Source organism: Nycticebus coucang, chromosome 21 (assembly GCF_027406575.1).
Source record: "Nycticebus coucang isolate mNycCou1 chromosome 21, mNycCou1.pri, whole genome shotgun sequence".
NCBI lineage: Eukaryota > Metazoa > Chordata > Mammalia > Primates > Lorisidae > Nycticebus > Nycticebus coucang.
Window position 1 is genome coordinate 13,408,848 of NC_069800.1, and position 18,329 is coordinate 13,427,176.

At 44.1% G+C, this 18,329-nt stretch overlaps 1 protein-coding gene across 10 annotated transcripts in view; it reads right to left on the reverse strand.

Moving 5' to 3' along the window:
• Window positions 1–1,396: 1,396 nt before the first annotated feature.
• KIZ (kizuna centrosomal protein) overlaps window positions 1,397–18,329 on the reverse strand; it is a 153,209-nt gene continuing 136,276 nt past the window's right edge. For 3 of the 10 annotated variants that reach the window (XM_053574106.1, XM_053574105.1, XM_053574111.1), the window contains 6 exons: window positions 17,144–17,248; window positions 15,580–15,684; window positions 14,464–14,550; window positions 13,822–13,918; window positions 3,378–3,421; window positions 1,397–1,540 (listed from right to left, as the gene is read on the reverse strand). In XM_053574106.1, the coding sequence (XP_053430081.1) occupies window positions 1,434–1,540; window positions 3,378–3,421; window positions 13,822–13,918; window positions 14,464–14,550; window positions 15,580–15,684; window positions 17,144–17,248 (545 nt within the window). In that variant the 3' untranslated portion in view covers window positions 1,397–1,433. Of the gene's footprint in view, window positions 1,541–3,377; window positions 3,422–13,821; window positions 13,919–14,431; window positions 14,551–15,579; window positions 15,685–17,143; window positions 17,249–18,329 lie in introns of those variants that run through there. The other 7 variants (XM_053574110.1, XM_053574108.1, XM_053574107.1 and 4 more) reach the window with 6 other exon arrangements.

Consider the following 18,329-nt stretch of genomic DNA (forward strand, 5'->3'; position numbering starts at 1 on the left):
CTATCTCATGGCACATTTGAACCTATAGTTAAACCGCAGCACACTTAAATTATGTTGATCAAAAAGAAGAGTTAAAAAAAAGAAGATAATGTGCTTTGAACTTCTTTTGCAAATAATGTAATTCATTATCCTCTCACAGCACATAGTGTGCCATGCTCACCGGCTGAAAACCCCTGCTCTGTTCTGTGGAAGTGGGTCTGTATGTTCAGCCAGCACTGAAGATAGGGTGAGGAGGGAGGAATTAAGTTTCACCTCCTGGGTCAGAGAGTTGGAGGAGTCCAGCTCATCAACCACTTTTAGATGAGATGTTCAGAAGCTGTGCTTACTGTCCCGAGACCCCACAGGGCCTCACAGCGCTGCCGGGGCCCCTGGGGGTGTTCCTTGCCAACTGGTTCCCATTAATTGGCTCCACTGTTCAGTTATATAGATGTCCTCCCCCCCTAAAGTTGGCAACTTTCCTCTTATATTCTGCAACTGTTAGTAATTATAACAAGCAGAAGTAGTCCAATCACAGGTACTTGAAGTTCTCAACTAAAAACACAATTTTTTTTTTTTTTTTTAATTTAGGAGCAGGGTGGTGCCTGTGGCTCAGTGAGCAGGGCGCCAGCCCCATATGCCGAAGGTGGCAGGTTCAAACCCAGCCCCAGCCAAACTGCAACAAAAACAAAAAAATAGCCGGGCGTTGTGGCGGGCTCCTGTAGTCCCAGCTGCTCGGGAGGCTGAGGCAAGAGAATTGTGTAAGCCCAAGAGTTAGAGGTTGCTGTGAGCCGTGTGACACCATGGCACTCTACCCGAGGGCGGTACAGTGAGACTCTGTCTCTACAAAAAAAAAAAAAATTCAGGAGCAAATACATTTTTAAAAAATTCAAAGGTTTAATGTTTTTTTTTTTTTTTTTTTGGTTGTATGGTTGTAGTTGTCATTGTTGTTTGGCAGGCCCAGGCTGGATTCAAACCCGCCAGCTCCGGTGTATGTGGCTGGCACCCTAGCCACTGAGTTTAATGTTTTTCTCGCCAAGCCAGTTTAATGTTTTTTTTCAATGAGCATTTAGGAAACCTTGCAAGTCTCACCATTCCAAAAATCAAATTACACCTGACCTAATTAGAATTTACATAAATGAAAGAGTATTGATCAGGATAGGCCAGAGTTTTCCTGGGTAACAACCTCCCAATTCCAGCGACTTAAACATGCTATTCTGGGTCCTTGAATTTCTGTGTGAATTTTAGGATTAGCTTGTAAGTTTCTACAAAGCGATCGACTTGTCTTGCTGAGCACTGCATTCATCAAAGTGAATATGCTACTTGGTTATTTGTCATGACATTTTTACTTGGATAGTTTTCCTATTATAAGCAGTTAGAAAACTTAAAAGGAACATCACATACAGACACAGGGTTTCAGTTTGTTTAAAGATTTTATTTCCAATAGATGGGACATCTTATGAATCATAAAAATCATCAAAATCATCGATGGGTGTGTTTTGGTTTCTAGGACGTAAAGCAGCTTCAATTTCCGAGTTACTGTCATCAGACTCACCCCAGAATGCTAGAAGACAAAACCAGGTAGCCATTTAACATTCCTGTACTCTGATAGAGTTTACAGAACAGTGTAGCAGGTCTGGCACTAACTGGAGCGCTGGTTTGCACAAGGCCTACCAGGGACACTGCGTGATGTGCCTGGCCAGACACCCCTGGAATGCGTGTCAATACTGTACAATCGCACACGTTTTATGGTGTGTTCATGGTACTACTATAGAAAACACTTGGCAGAATATGTCCTGTTCCCTTGTTGAACCCAGATCTCTACTATAGGATGGGGACTTTAAATCAGGGTTAACTCAGAAGCAGCATGCCTTGGGTGTCCTCTCAGGCCTGATCCCTCCACTTCATCTCTCTCCATTCTTTACAAGAGCAGAGAGGAGAAGAGAAAGACGTGACATCTGCCCTGAGACAGGACTTGGGTGCACAAGGTTTATTTGGGAGGTGATTTCAGGAACTGTGATGCAGCAGGGAAGGGAGGAAGCCAATGAAGGCCACGCTGACCTGCAGGGGCTGGCAGTGGATGGGGTGGGGTGGGGTGGGGTTCACTCTGCCAGGGACGCCCTGAGAGACCACACAACTCTCCTTAGACTGTCCCAGCAAAGAGGAAGGAAGAGTGAAGTTACTGATTCGCCAGTGTCCCTCTCCTGGTTGTTCTCAACCCAGGGCACAACTTCCTGGGTTGTGAGCTGCCCTGTGAGGGCAAAGCATGACCCCGTGGAGAGAGAAAGCCCTGGGCAGAGAAATACAGCTGCCTGATGTGAAAGGCTGAGGGCACAGCTGCGAATCGGAGCTGAGGTGATCTCCAGGTGGTCTGAGAGTGTGTGAGGGGGCACGGACGTCCTCTCCTACATGGCAGACTTCCCTCACTATACTGGCGTCCACATGGCACAGCCTGCCAGCTCTGTGCTGACTATACACGACTCCATTTAATCCTCACACCAAGCCTGGTAAGGTAAGTGTTATTATCTCCATTTAACTGATGGTGAGAGAGGATAAATAACTGGCCACAAACACAGCATTAGTGGGTGGTCAACCTGGGAGTCCCACCCACATCATCTGACCCATGGTCTCCACCATAGCCTGCTGGGTGGGGGGCTTATGGAGGCAGAAGCAGAGGGAGCCCAAGCCCGGAAAGGGCTATGGCACAGTGTTGTGGTGGAAAGATGGTGACATTCGCCCTGCGAACTGGGCATGGAAGGGTGGATCAGAGCCCACTAGCTGATGAGAGGGGAAAAGAACTTCACACAAAAGGAATGGTGTGAGCAGCATAGGTGTGGTGTATCTAGAGAAAGCTGATGTGACAAGACCCAAAGGAGGCAGATCCTAGAAGATCAAGCTGGCCAGACCCGGAACGAAGGAAGTGCAGGCTCTGTCCTGCAGGTGGTGGGGAGGCGCTGGCAGCTTCTAAGCAGGCAGGTAAGAAGGATAAGTCAGGTTTTTTTGGTGACCAGGTGGTCGGGTCTGGGCATGAGGAAACCAGTTAGAGTTACTCCAAGAGCCCTGCCAGGGTGTGAGCCATGGGTACGTGGGGAGCACAGGCAGTGAAGATGGGGAGAGAGGCATGGAACCTTCTGTGGGTGGGATACCGGTGCTGGTATCAGTCAGACGTGAGGCCAGCACCCCTTGCACTTCACGCTTGCAAGCGGGACTGCTCTGCTGCTGTGCTGTGGCCCACAGGACCTGTGCAGCCTTGTCCCTCTGACCCTGGCTGCGAGGGGTGCGAGTACCAGCAGAGGCATGCTTCAGGTCTCACTCGAGGGGGCAGAAAGTGAGTGTACATCACACACAACTTTTTCTTTAAAGCATAACATGAAAATCTGGTGTCCAGTTATTTCTCTTACCTTTAGACTTTAAATTGGTCACTAGTTTCTTTTTGTTTTCATGCCTGTAAGATAAAGAAATAGCCTAAGTTCTGGGGGTAAAACAACCAGACCAGTATTTTTTACAATAAGCCCATTGGGAAAAAGCACTGATATTTACTGAAAGGCCACAGCTTCACATGAAGGTTTTACAAGCAAAAAGAAAATGCTGGGACCTGCTATGCATTGGTGGGAGGGTCACTGCTGCGACAGCATAGCCTTGTCCATGTGTCCCCCTGGTCTGCCCTGCCTGAGCCACCCTGGATGTGCCATGTGTGTGCTGGGCTGTATTCTTGCTGGAGGAGGATGGCGTGGTGACTGAGGCAGAGGACTGCCTTCCCTTCAATAGTCCTTGGAAAACATTCACATGTAAAGATTTAGCTCTTTTAGCCAAGCTAAAAGCAAAATGCCTGAAGTAGGGAACTCAAGATGTTAGAATGCAAGGAGATGTTAATGACAAGGAAGTTAAAATACTTCTCAGTTGAGCCAGTGGCAGCAGTACCAAGAGTTTAACAAAGAAGTTCAACATAAACACGCAGGAGAGAATGCAGGTGTCTCGTGCACCCACACTTAGGAGTCTGTGTATCCAATACATAGAAATCCTAGCGTCTACAGCCCCCAGGACCTACTGACTTGCTGAGGAAAGCCAGCGTGATGAGCAAACTGGCTCTATGGGATATAATTTCTCCGTATGTCTTTACAAGAGCTGCTGTAATTTTAATGAATTTTAAAGTCCCCTCTGAGAGCATCGTTTGATTTTCTTTATTATACTTAGGTTCTTTAAGGCTGTACTGCACAGTCAAAGGAGGTACCGGATGAGAAGCCTGCCTTGTGTGTGGCTCAGGACTTTGCTTCACACTGCGGCTGCCACGGCTCTTCTCTTAGCCTGGCCCACTCCTCCGGGTGCAGGAAATCCTATGAATTCATCTTTTCCTTCCCTTTGGGCCAAGTCTGGTTTAACCTGTGACTTGAAAATCTGCCTTTTGCCTTACTTTACTTTTCCCCCCAGTAAACAAAGCTCTACTAAGGTATAATTTTCCAGCTAAATACCTGTCAGTATCTCCCTTAAATGTGGTGACTGCATCCTTATTGCCATGGCGAAGTAGTGCCCCTGGCCATTTCTCCACGAAGAGCAGAAGACCCCTAGGACCATCTGGAAGCTATTAACAAGTGACAGTGATGGAGCTGCCAGGAAGGTGAGCCTGCATGAATCCAAGCTGTAGAGAGTGCCCACCTGTGCACACACACACTCAGTGCAACTGTGGGTCATATTCATTATTTCCCTACCTCTCATTACCCGCGGACACAGAGCTCGGTGCTGGGGAGGATTATAAGAATGCTGTAGGGATGCAAAGAGAGGCTAATTTGCCAGCACAGTCCAAATATGAAGAGGTGGTGGGTGGTGAGATCAGTGATGGCTGAAAGAATTGAGGTGGCAGGCGAGGGGGGAGCTGCAGGACCCCTGAGGAAGCAGGTGTGTCTGCTGTGAAAGGCAGAGAGGGCTGCTAGGCCCGGAGGAGGGACAGGATGTGGCAGGGTGGGGCAGCAGGGAGCCCCTGACACAGGAGCAGGGTATGGGGCAGGCAAGTTCCCGTCAGGTCCCCTCGGCCCCAGGCCACGTCTCTGAGCTCCAGAAACATTATCTGGTGTCCACATGGTGGCTCTACTTGGCTCCTCCAAAGCACTGCAGGGTCAACACTCTGATCTATGGCCAAATTCACCATCTTCCAGCATGGCCTTCTCCCCTCTCCCAAAAAACCAAAAGCCTTTCCTCCTGTCTCAGCAAATGGAGAGCCTGACCTGCCAGTGCTTCCCAAGCCTCTTTCCATTCCTCTGCTCTCCACGCCTGGTCAGCCCCTAAGTCCTGCCAAGTCACCCTCCAATACTTCCCAGGGTCCTCACCTTTTCCCTATGCATTGCCTCTCTCTCTTATTATTATTATTTTTTTGCAGTTTTTGGCTGGATCTGGGTCTGAACCTGCCACCTCCGACATATGGGGCTGGCACCCTACTCCTTTGACCCGTAGGTGCCGCCCTTTCTTTTCTTTTCTTTCTTTTTTTTTTTTAATAGAGACAGGGTCTCACTTTGTTGTCCAGGCTAGTGTGCAGTGGTGTCATCATAGCTCACTGCAGCCTCCATGGATCTCTTGGGCTCAAGGAATCCTCCTGCCTCAGCCTCCAGGGCAGCTGGGACTGTGGATGTGAGCTACCACAGCTGCCAAGAGTGAGCTTTTTGAAATGAAAATCTGATCACTCCACCTTCTTGCTTAAAACTCTTCAATGCCTTCTTGTTGCTTCCAGCATAAAGATCTGAATCTGGAGCAGTGCGCCTCCAAGGTGGATGCTCCAGACAGGGTGGGCTCTCCCACTGCAGCCTTTCCCCTTCCCACCCCTGCTTATGGCTGAGTCCTCATCAAAGTTGCTACTTCACTCCCATGTGTCGCGTACCCCCCTCTAGATTGCAAGTGCCCTGGGGGCAGTGGCCATGACTGTTTGGGCTTGGCTGGGTAACCCAGTGCTTAGCATGTAAGAGGTGCTCAGCAAACACACCTGGGACAAACAAGCGGCCCTCACTGGCCCGGTGAGAAGGCACTTGACCACTATTCAACAATACCCACATTTGCTTTGCAGGTTTCTACTTAGTTATGTAACTTCAGAATCAGGTTGTTGAAGTTTCTTTTAGCTTCTCTGCTGGCAAAGAAAACAATAAAAACCCAGATAAGCCAAAGGGGGTAAAAAAGAAAGAAAAAGCCAGGACCAGTGCTGTGACATGGCCATGTAAATGAGGGCCAGCAGTCACTTAGCTCACAGAACGCAAGTCAGCTGGCAGTGCTGGGTCCCCCTGTGCGGAGGACCCCCTGAGCATGTCAGCAACCCTCACTTGTACATGGGGCAATTTGGGCAAAGATGAATTCTGGAAGCCATGTCTCCACAGGGCCTCTTGAACTTGTTATTTCTGTTTGTCCTGTGGTTACACAGTATGGCTTTGAGAACATTTCAGCCATAGGAAGCCCGTAAATCTGCCGAGGAAGTGTGAATTAATTGTGTAATGGTTGATAATTGCCTGTTTTATTGGTTTCCCCACAAGAAACACATTTCGGAGTGTCCGTAGTCTATCCACTGGGAAAAGCAGAGGACATTTTCCAGAGTTTTCTGCCCCACCCTTACAACCAAGGGGCGCTTACTTTTCCTTCTGGGAACCCATCTGTAAAAGTCAATGAGACAAAGCAATTCCAGGTTGATTTTTATTACACATAACTCTTAGAGCCAATGTTTCTTTTTCTGGGTCACACCCCACATATGAAGCTCAGGGAAGGCTAAAGGGGAAAGCGTGGGAACTTTCTTTGGAGTGCTGGATAGAGCTAACTTGTTTAGCTACCACAGTGAATGAAAGAAAACCAAAAATAAATTCATTTCAGAAAGCGTAAGAAATGAAAGTTAAAGTTACATATAGGCCATGAGACATGGTCACGCTCCCTGCAGTGTGCTTGGAATCTAACTGCCTAATCTTCTCTGAGTGTGTTGAAGTAACGTTTCTATCTTGTAAGGCAGAAGTTGGCAAAAGTTTTCTGTAAAGAATCACGGATAAATAGTTCAGGCTTTATGAACCTGAAGGTCTGTCACAATTTACCTCTGTGGCTGCAGCACAAAAACAGCCACAGACAATTTGTAAACTGTAACTTACAATTTGTAAAACAGGCACAGACAATTTGTAAACAAACATGGATGTATTCCGAACTTCACTTATAGACACTAACATTTTATTTCCATATAACTTTCAGGTGTCATGAAACATTTTTCTTCTTTGACTTCTCCTCCCAACCATTAAAAAATGTAAAAGCCGGGTGGCGCCTGTGGCTCAGTCGGTAAGGCGCCGGCCCCATATACGGAGGGTGGCGGGTTCAAACCCGGCCCCAGCCAAACTGCAACCAAAAAATAGCGGGGCGTTGTGGCAGGCACCTGTAGTCCCAGCTACTCGGGAGGCTGAGGCAGGAGAATCGCTTAAGTCCAGGAGTTGGAGGTTGCTGTGAGCTGTGTGAGGCCACGGCACTCTACCGAGGGCCATAAAGTGAGACTCTGTCTCTACAAAAAAAAAAAAAAAAAAAAAAAAATGTAAAAGCCAATCTCAGCTTATGGGTTGTACAGACCCAGGTAGTGGGCTGGACTTGGCTCACAGGCCATAACTTGCCTGTTGTAAAGAACTGCCACCTCGAGACCGGTGCAGCCAACTGAGGAGCCGTCTCCCCTGCATGGCCTCTCAGGAGTGTCTCTTAGTGGCCTCAGGGAGTAGACAGGGAGGTTTTTTCTCAGTAAGTTTACAATTAGACTGGAAATCTTATTTCAAAATAAACCATTTTTAGGTAAGACATCACAGACGATTAGTTAAAAATTCAAATATAACCATGTACCTCTGATTGCATTATAAGGGAACAATTATCTCTGCAGATTTTCCCAATAGGTTTGGTAACTTTTTCTCCCAGCTGTACCATGAACACCACACTGCCCACCAGGGAGGTACTCAGTTGTTGCCATCTCGCCGTATTGGCTTCCTCACATACCTTCCCTCTGCCTGTTCATTAAGCCGTTTTATTTTTGGATGCTCTTGTAATCGCTTATAAATTTCCCTGCTGTTGATAAGCCAGACTGGAACAATTCTAATCAAAGTCACTTTTGTTCTTGTCTTGAGTAAATGTAGAGAAGGTGAGGTTTGGAGAGAAACAGGACTGAGATGCATGAGATGTCCTTCTTGAGGGGCCTGATGGCTGGAGCTCTCCAGCTAGGGAAGAGATGAGGAAGCTGCCAAGGGCAGGGGCTGAGCATCTTGCCTGCAGTTTGTTCATCCAGCCATTTGTCTGTCTACCCACCCACTTACCCACTATCCACCCTCTCAGCAAATACAGTGATATGTCAATGGTGACAGCATGCATCAGGGTCCATGCTAGGACTGTGGCAGAGAACAAGACAGACTCTTTGCTCTTGAAGAGCTCACATCGTTTTGGGGAAACTGACACCAAAATAAGAACAGTGACAGGGGCTAAAAAGGGCAACTGGAGGCTGGGTGAGAACTGATGGCACTGAGACTGGGTGTTCCAGACTCCCAATATGTGCTAGGAGGCGGCACACCCTTGTTGAGGTCAAGGCTATGAGCCAGACTCTTTCACAGAAGATAAAACAGCCACCAGGAAATGACCCCAGTAAGGCTCTCTGCAACTATGCTCACCCAGGTTCTGCTTCCTGAAACTAAAAGGGTAGAGTCCATAAGCTGATAGGACAGAATCAAACTTGACTGCCAGAGTCTCCCTGGAAAATGTGTGTTAACACACACACACTCTCATGCAGCTCAAGTATGTGATGCCCTGCAGAGGTGAAGGCACTTGTGCAACTAGCTTTTATAAACATAAACGCTGCAGTGAACAGCAGAGCTGTCTATACTGATGTTCGCTTGCTCAGAAAGTTCAACAGCTATCCAGCACTGGTGATTAAGAAACTGCCTACCCCAAAGAGGAGCCTGTGTTGGGCAGAGGGAGGGTACCAGCAAATGGCTCCTACCCCGGTACTACAGGTGACAGCTGAAATAGCCATGGGGGCCACAGCCAGATCCTCTGCTTAGGAAGCTGTGAGAAAGTTAAGCCCTGAAATATCTACAGGCATCAGCGGGCCAAATGTGGTGGTTCATGCTTATAATCCCAGTCCTGTGGAAAGATCACTTTAGATCAGCAGTTCTCAACCTGTGGGTCACGACCCCTTTGTAACAATGAAAATACATCTTGCATATCAGAAATTTACATTACGATTCCTAACAGTAGCAAAATTACAGTTATGAAATAGCAACAAAAATAATTTTATGGTTGGGGGTCACCACAACATGAGGAACTGTATTAAAGGGTTGCGGCCTGAGGAAGGCTGAGAACCACTGGCTTTAGACCAAGAGTTTAAGACCAGCCTAGGTAACATAGAAAGATCCTGTCTCTATAAAAAAATAAAAATAATTAGTTGGGCATGATGGTATGCACCTCTAGTCCTTGCTACTTGGGAGGTTGAAGTGGGAATATCATAGGAATTTGAGGTTACAGTGAGCTATGATTGGACCACTGCATTCTAGCCTGGGCAACAGAGCAAGGCTCTGTCTCAAACAAATATTTTAAAAAATAAATAAAAGGCATTTCCAGTAAAAGAGTAAGGCAGGAGTATTCTAGCAAAAAGGCAGAAATAAGATCAGGGACATGAAATGTGTATTGTTGTGAGGGCATGACACACAGCTTGGTGCTGTCAAGAATGTTCCTGACACAGTGAAACTGCACATGTACCCCACAAACAAATAAAAATAATGCAACAAAAAAAATCATTTCTGAGCAGGAGGCCATGAGGGAGCTAGCTGGCAAGGGTCCATAGGCCGCCATGCAGGAAGCAGGCCAGGGGAGACCTGCAGCAGCGGGGGTGTGTGTGTGTGTGTGTGTGTGTGTGTGTGTCAGATGCTCATTCCTGCCTCTAAGCAGGGAGGAGTTTGGAGAACAGAGCAGGGGAGGTCCTAATGTTATCAACACATTGACTTTCAACTTCATGGCCAATACCATTTAAAACAAATATTCACATACTCAAGTTATTATGTCTTTGAGGCCTTATCTACTGAGTTTGGCAAAGAGACTCCAAGGGCCCTGCTAACCGCAGGCTATGAAATCAAGGACAACGAGGAACAGCTCCCAGTGGGAAGTGTCCTTCCAGTTCTAAAGTCTTATCATAAGGCTGAAAATCACTAAGTCATGAGATGACATGGTCTCTAGACTGAATTTGAAAATTTTTAGTATTTTCAACTATCAGCTAAAATCATTCTTAAAATTTCTTAAGTGGCATCATCAAGCTGGAATTTTCCTCAAAACAGACATATGTTTCAGAAAACTACAAGGCAAAATATAATCTGGGGGGAAAAACCTCCCAGTGACAGTGCCAACAAATCTCTGTAAAGGCTAAATTTATGTTTTAAGGTCCCGCTGGACTAAGATGGCTTTAATTTGACAAAGTCTGAGCGCCCCCTGATGGCTCATTAGGGGTCCTACAGCAGATGACATTTGCAGCTCCCTGAGGTCAACTTGTTAACTTCTTCCTTTCAAATAACCAAGCAAATGATTGTTCTTATATGCTGTGTACAGAAAAAGTATGTGGGTTTATTATTAAAAATGTGGAATACTGAGGACGCTGTTAATTCAGCAGAATTTAAGGAGAATGTAGATTTGTCAAATCCATGATGGAGAAGGGTGCTTTTATATACGAACCTAAAGGACTTGCAGGAAAAACTGATTTTTATTTCACTGAGACTATTGGTTGCTTGTGATCTTTATATATCCCAGGGAAAATGGCACAGTGACCAGACCGGAAGAGGTGATGCCAGAGACTCAGGGCAGGCTGGCGCCCTCCGCTGGCCGCTCCTGTGGCTGCAGGTCTGGCATGGAATGCCACCCACAGTGGCCCTGCCAGGGTACAGAGGCTGGGTGACTTCTTTACCCCAGGCAATTATGTTGCAAGCACATACCCTTTTTTTTTTTTTGTTAAACATTATCTTGATCCAACCAGTAAGTTGCAGTTACAACGCAGGAACCCGGGAGCTGAAGTTACAAGGCAGGCTGTTAAAATATACTCTCCATTGAATAAATGGATCCGGGAGAGTGAAACCGCTTCCTAGGGAAGGTAAAGCAAGACAATGTCTGCAGAGGAGAGGAAGCTCTGGCATGCACCCCTGAACAAAAGGGAACAAGTGGTTTTTACTTGGAGGACAGCTTCCTATTAGGACTCACTCCTTCGTACATTATGCCTTTCATCCCCACTCAACCACGAAATGATTTTGCTGAAGAAAATACAATGGTAGAAAAAGATTTACACTGAAAGAATCTTTAATAATAAACTGTTGCCGATCTGCCTACTTGCCCGTGATTTATAATACAATAAACATCGGATTCTATTACGACTCAGGGACTGAAGCTTGTAGCTCTGAAAAACGGAATATGAAAGCACCTGGAACCCACCACTGTCACCATGAAATGAGCATGTATAAATGTGCTAAGAGTATCTCTTTACATCTTTTATAGCTTGTGTGTATTAATCTGTAACGCTTATTAAGAAAGTCATTGCTATGCAAAGCAGCACCCAATCCCTTTCTCTGGCTTTTCAACAGGAGTGCACTGTTTAGCCAATAGGACGGACCCTCTGGCCCTCATTCTGCATTCATCACAGGCAACATTTGCACAATGTATCTCTCAAAGGCGGCTGAAAAGAAGGCCTTAATACTCATGTAAACAACTGCAAACCAATTACTTAATGAATCAGGCCCACACATAATGAGGTGCAGACAAAGAGCTATAAATGCATTTTTGCACCCAAGCTGCTGCTTTAAAGTAAAATCCCTCAGCTGTAGTTTGGGCTTAACTAGCACATCATAATTATTGTCTCTAGGACATCCGAGGAAGCCATTTTTTTTTTTTTAAGGTCCAGTGAGTTTTTTTTTTTTTTCCCCCGAGGTTGCTCATCAGCTCACTAACAAAATAGAGCAAAGAAGAATTTTTAAAAGTGCTACAGCAGCACTGAACTGTTATGTTTATTCTCAAGTACTGGGTTTCGAGACCACTTGTAAAAGCAATAAAGCACGAGGAGTGACTGCACTAAGTGGGATCCTTAAACGTAAGCCTCTAAGAAATTTCAGTGAATCCAGGCACAAACAGCAAAACCAGAGCTCTCCAAAGCCCAGGGTGGCGTATTAACAACACCAAACCCAGCACGAGAACCAGACCACGACAAACAGCATGCCAAATCCACATACTCGATGCCCAGACCTTTTCATCACTGGATTATTACCAAGTGTACAGAACCAAAGGTTCCTTGAAGACCTCTGTGGTGTTTTGTTTTTTTTTTTAAAGGAGATGATGAGATTATTTGTAATTTATCAGGAAATTAATTTTATGCAGAAACAATAGTAATAACAAAAGGCCTCTGCCTCAATTTGAAGGGGAAAAAATGTGACTTAGTGAAATGTAAATATTTAGTGAGATACAGAAATATTTTCACAAAATGTGAAATTATCAGACTGAGAAATGTTCTGCAAATTTCAGTTGCTTTCTGAATGCATTTAGAAGTTGCCCAAAGAACAAAGAAAGTTTAGGAAGAAGTGGGTTTTCAGTGCTTCTAAAATATAATGGGAACAAATACTTCTAACAATCTTTAGAAACTAAAAAGATATATTATTTATCTATATGGTTACATTAAACCCTGAAAACTATCTATAGAATTTATTGCCTTTTAAAATTTCTTGTAGAAGACCTAGAGCTTGTATTTATATAATACTTTGACACTCTTTCTGTCTCACTTATTTCTCAATTCTTTCAAAAATACGGATGAAAATATAGGCATTAAAAATACTAGTTTTTGATAATTAAATTAGTATTTCCCTAAAATTGAATTTGTCAAGTTTTTAAAGCAAGAATTTTCAAAAATCAATCTTACTTTAATATATTATAAGCCCTATGTTTTTATAAAATATAAATAAAAATATAATTTTTTTAAATTTTAAAAATGCTACATTTTTGGATTAAATTATTTTATTTTATGGGACATTATATACATATGTATGTGTATGTGTGTGTTGCATTAGAAATATAAAGTTCCTCTTTTAAAATTTCATTGAAGTAGTTAATTCACATGAAATGCAATCATCTAAAGGATACCTTTTAATAAGCAATGCTATTATGAAAGGAAGCTTGTTGTGCTAGTTTAAATGATATTTAGCTCAAGCCAAAGGGTAGGTATTTTACCAGATGATTACTTATACTCCCATCTATAAATCCTTTCTAAGTGACATGAAGCCACTGCATAATTAGTATTTTACACACTTATCAGTGCTTAAACAACTTCTAAGAAATGGTACAATTTAACAAATGTGAAAAGATAAAATATGTTCTTTATGGAAAATAAAGTATCAAAAAGGAAAGAATAATCTAGTCTAAATACTTGGTAAAAAAGTTGACTATCAAAATGAATATCTAGCAATTGCTAGTTTATATATCAGCCATCTCAGAAAGAAGAAACACACCACTTTATTTCTTTTAAGGCCAATGTTTTCTCTCTGCCCTTTTTCTGACAACCTCCATTGTGTGGTCTCTAAGCAGTCCTACTGCGAGCAGCTGTAGACGCTAATTTGTGGTTCACTGAGGTGTCAATTGAGTCTTCAAACAAGGAAACAACAGCTGCAAAACAATACTTGGCTCTGGTGCAAATATTTTCAAAGGTAGACTAAAGTTTCAACTGTTATTTTAGATAAACAAAAACCCAAACCATAACCCTCCAAGTCACAAAACAAAATCATATGCAGCCAGAGTTGATTCACTGCGTAATGACATTTCTCGTCTTGTTTCTGCTATTCAGAACAGCGTTCGTGACTTTACCTTGACAAAAGACTTCCTTCCCTATATGAAAAACTAGCTTCGGAAGCGATTCTGTCAGTTGTCTTTGTCTTGATTGCACTGCTGCCAATATTCAAACCTGTAATGAGAGGCATGTTAGCTGCCATGCAGCAATGAAACGAAACGAAATGAAGGAAGAAGCAGCCTCATGATAACTTTGGTGAAACAAATGCCAACAGAGAAAGATGCCGTTCAGGCCCCAGAAGGGAAGGGAGCTTCTGAGGCAAGGAGAGAACTACTGGTAAAATACTGAAGGTGGGGTAGGGGGGTGTCTTGAGATACTCAAACAGAAGGTCCCAAAAGTAGAAAATAAAATCATCCAAAGAGCTCAATTTTAAAAGGCCAAAACGCATATGTAAACACATGAGTCTCGATTATGGCAAAAAGCCCTGGATAATTCTCATTGTTATGAAATAAACCAGATCTCAGAAATAACCAACACCCTGCATAACAGTTACCCACCTCACCACCCTTAAGCCCTTCTGCCAAATCCTCTATTTACCATCCCACAGAGTCGAGGATGAATGTCCATCGAAACCATAAAGGCCACTCTTAACCAGCCTGCAAAGGCTGAGGGGGAGACACAACCCACCTCCTTCCCTGGACTCCCCACAATGCTCCCACCTGCAGGGGAATCCCTGATCTCTGCCTCCTGGGAGTTCTTGGTCTTGGATATTTCTGCTACAGGTCTGCTGCTTAACTGTCCATCACCTGAGATCACAGAGAGTGCATGGGCATTTTTGCAAAAGGCATTTCCTCAGTTTTTAACCTGCCTGCCTGCATGTAACCTCTGCTGCAATGCAAATCTCTTAACAATGTGTCCACATTCAGCCCAAAGAGGGTGTCCATGTGCTTAACAGGATGTGGTCTTTTAAGACATGAAAACTAAGGTTCAAATAAGTAGCTTTCCTGGGCAACAGATCTAGAGACAGAGGCCTAAAATTGCTGACTCTAAAAATAACTAAAACATGCACTGGTTCTTCATTAGTTAGATTTGGGGGTGGCTCTTTGAGTTGACTGCACATCCCCACCACTACCTGTAACAATGCTGTGAACTTTCCCTCCACTATCCCAACCCACTTTCTGCTTCTCTTTGGAGCTCAAGAGATGTCCCAGTATCAGAGGGACAATAAGGGTGAAAAGGCAACGCACAGCTGAATGTAAAAGGAGTCCCAGAGGTAGTGTCTAACTATAATCATTCCATGATTCTAACGCCAGAATATCTGGGAACTTACAAAGCACACAGTGTAACTTTGCACATGGAGTGAGGGAATTGAATCTAGGGGTGCTCGACTATACAACCCATAGGCGTCATTTCACTTATGAGTAAATCAATAAAAATAAATTATCTGTATGTTAATGGTACCATATTTTTGGATACACATCCACAGGACAACTTATTCATCCTTGGCTTGGTGCCCATATCTCAGTGGTTAGGGTGCTGGCCACATGCACTGGAGCTGGTGGGTTCTAACTGGACTGAGCCTACTAAACAAACAAACAAGCAAACAAACAAACAGCCAGGCATTGTGGTGGGCGCCTGTAGTCCCAGCTACAAGAGAGGCTAAGGCAAGAGAATCGCTTGAGCCCAAGAGTTTGAGGTTGCTGTGAGCTTTGATGCCACAGCACTCTACCGAGGGTGACATAGTGAGACTCTGTCTCAAAAAAAAAAAAAAAATTCATCCTTTGCATTTGTCTAATTAACTTATACTTACCATATATTTACCAAAATATACATACCATAAATAGACTTGTGGAGTTGCCCTCTGAGCTCTATATGCCTGTTAACCAACTGTAATGCTCTAGGGCAGAGGTTCTCAACCTGTGGGTCATGACCCAGAGGAACTGTATGAAAGGGATGCGCCATTAGGAAGGTTGAGAACCACTGCTCTTAGGTATTAGTCCCTCAGGCCTCATTTGTAAAAGGAGGGGGTTGGATAAATACCTCCTAAAATCCCTCTGGATTCTAATTCTGTGACTCAAATGTGAAGAAGGTGACGAAAAGCAAATAGTTAAAACTGTGTAAGTTATATCTTTCCAAAGTGATGACGACTTCTATCAGGACAGAGACTGTTTTACACCTCAATAAATGACAATGTCTTATGTTTGCAGAGTTCCAATAAGCACTACCACAAAGGCTGGCTCTCCCCAGGGGTTTTTTGCTACCTGACACTGTGCTATGTATTTAACCTGCAGTAGCTCACTGAATCCTTGAAACAATCAAAAACTGAATTCTGTAGCAACTGACCCTACCACTAAAATTATCCTGGAAATAGCTCTCCAAACACAGACAGCTAAGTCTAATGCACTTGAGTCTGTCTGCAGAAGACATCTTTGAGGTAATTGGGAAATCTGAATATAGATTGGGAAGAATATGATATTAAAAATCACTTTTCATTCTGATAGATAAAATTATGGCACAGTGGTTATGTAAAAATAAGAAGGCCATTAATGTGTATTTGCTACAATACGAATCCATTTTACTGTCACAAAGGGGGTTAAAGTGACTTTAAAAAATGGTAATGAAAGGCAAATCATTGGAAAATGATAAATGTATAAGGCAGTATATTAAAAAAGAAAATTACAATTAAAACAAAAGTCTAGATCGAAGTGACTATAACTATGCTTAACATTTAGCTTTCCTGGGATTTATGGTCTTTTCATTTAGAGAACTCAAAATCCCCCAACATTCTGGTGAGGGAAGGTAGCCCAGCACAACACTGCCGACTGGCTAATTAAGAGGATAATTAAGAGACCTGGGGAAGAAAAGGAAGTTTTTTTTTTTTTTTGTAGAGACAGAGTCTCACTGTACTGCCCTCGGGTAGAGTGCCGTGGCGCCACACGGCTCACAGCAACCTCCAACTCTTGGGCTTACGCGATTCTCTTGCCTCAGACTCCCGAGCAGCTGGGACTACAGGCGCCCGCCACAACGCCCGGCTATTTTCTTGTTGCAGTTTGGCCGGGGCTGGGTTTGAACCCGCCACCCTCGGCATATGGGGCCGGCGCCCTACTCACTGAGCCACAGGCGCCGCCCAAGAAAAGGAAGTTGAGGCATCTCCTGTGCTGGTCAAGGGCCTGCGAGGGCCATCGCCATGCTGGGGCGGCACATACCCAGGACGAAGGGCTCTTCCAAATGTCTGCTGAGTAAGGATGGGAAAGCACTCACTCATTCTGATCTGGTGACAGCTTGCTACGGAGCAAACTCCTGAAATCTCCAAAGAATGACTCCCTTTCCCTGAATACAGACTGGCTGCTGCCCTGGCCCTGCACACTGGCTTTGAGTGCTTAATCTGCCCTTACTCACCTGACAACTGGGATCCGGAAGCACTGGCCTTTTGAAATCTGTCTTCAGTTTGATTTGTATTATCCTGAAGGGTAGAATTCTTCAGTAACTGGTAGGCTTTTGTTTCTACAGATTTAAAATAGCACAGAAAAGTACTGTATTTTCTATGGCCCAGTGAGAAGTTTCTTAAATTCTTCCTATAAGATTAATACTTTTCAAATGCATGCAAATTATTCTTTTTCATTCTGAAAACAAAAAATAATTTTGTTGAACTCATGTTTTGAGACTGAAAGATAAGTTATATAAGTTTATTTGAGGTGACTGAAGTCCAGTTATTCTTTTGAATGGGTCTCTGGATGGGTTTAACATCATAGTAAAATAGTTTCTTGTCCCTCTAGGCCTTACAGAAGCAGCTAAAGGAAGAAACCAGATGAGATAGCACTAACTTCCCAGGTGGTCAGGTCACCTGAGTGAGCTCTCTGACCTGGCTTTGAGGCTCTCCCACTGGAGTGTGGGGGCTCTGGGAGGGGGCTGGGGAGTACGGGGAGGTGGCAGGATGAGCTCAGAGGCTCACAGATGAGGAAACGTCACCAAGTTGATTTGTAGGGAGCAGCAGCAGCCTGGACCTGGCTCATGTTCACAGGCTGTCCTTGGCCATGCAGGGCTTCTAATGGCATTTGCTATAAACTAAACTGGGGAAGACTATTGGGAAAATAGCAAACAAAAATTACATAAAGAATCCAAGCGACACAATCTTCCTCATTACTGTAAGTCTAGAGGGTACCTGGATGAAACGCTGGACAGCGAATTAGAGTTTTAGTGTAGACACAACAAAACAGCATCTGTGTAGCCACATCTTCAGTGTAGCCACAAAAGGATTCCTGCTGTCAGTAACAGGGTCTGGCAACTGGCTGCATTCCTGCTTTTGTTGGTATAATGTAAGAACTTAACCCTGAGTCCCTTGTTACTGGATTAAAACTACCATTACACTGAAGAATAAAAACATATCTTGCCCCGGTGAAAACCAATCAAAGAAAATAAGCATCATACTTTGGAATATTAGATGTTATATAATCAAAATACATGCAGATCAAGGATTCTGAACTCTGAAGATAATAAATTCTAAGGGCAATACTTTTTTTTTTTTTTGAGACAGTTTCACTATGTTGCCCTCAGTAGAGTGCTATGGTGTCACAGCTCACAGCAA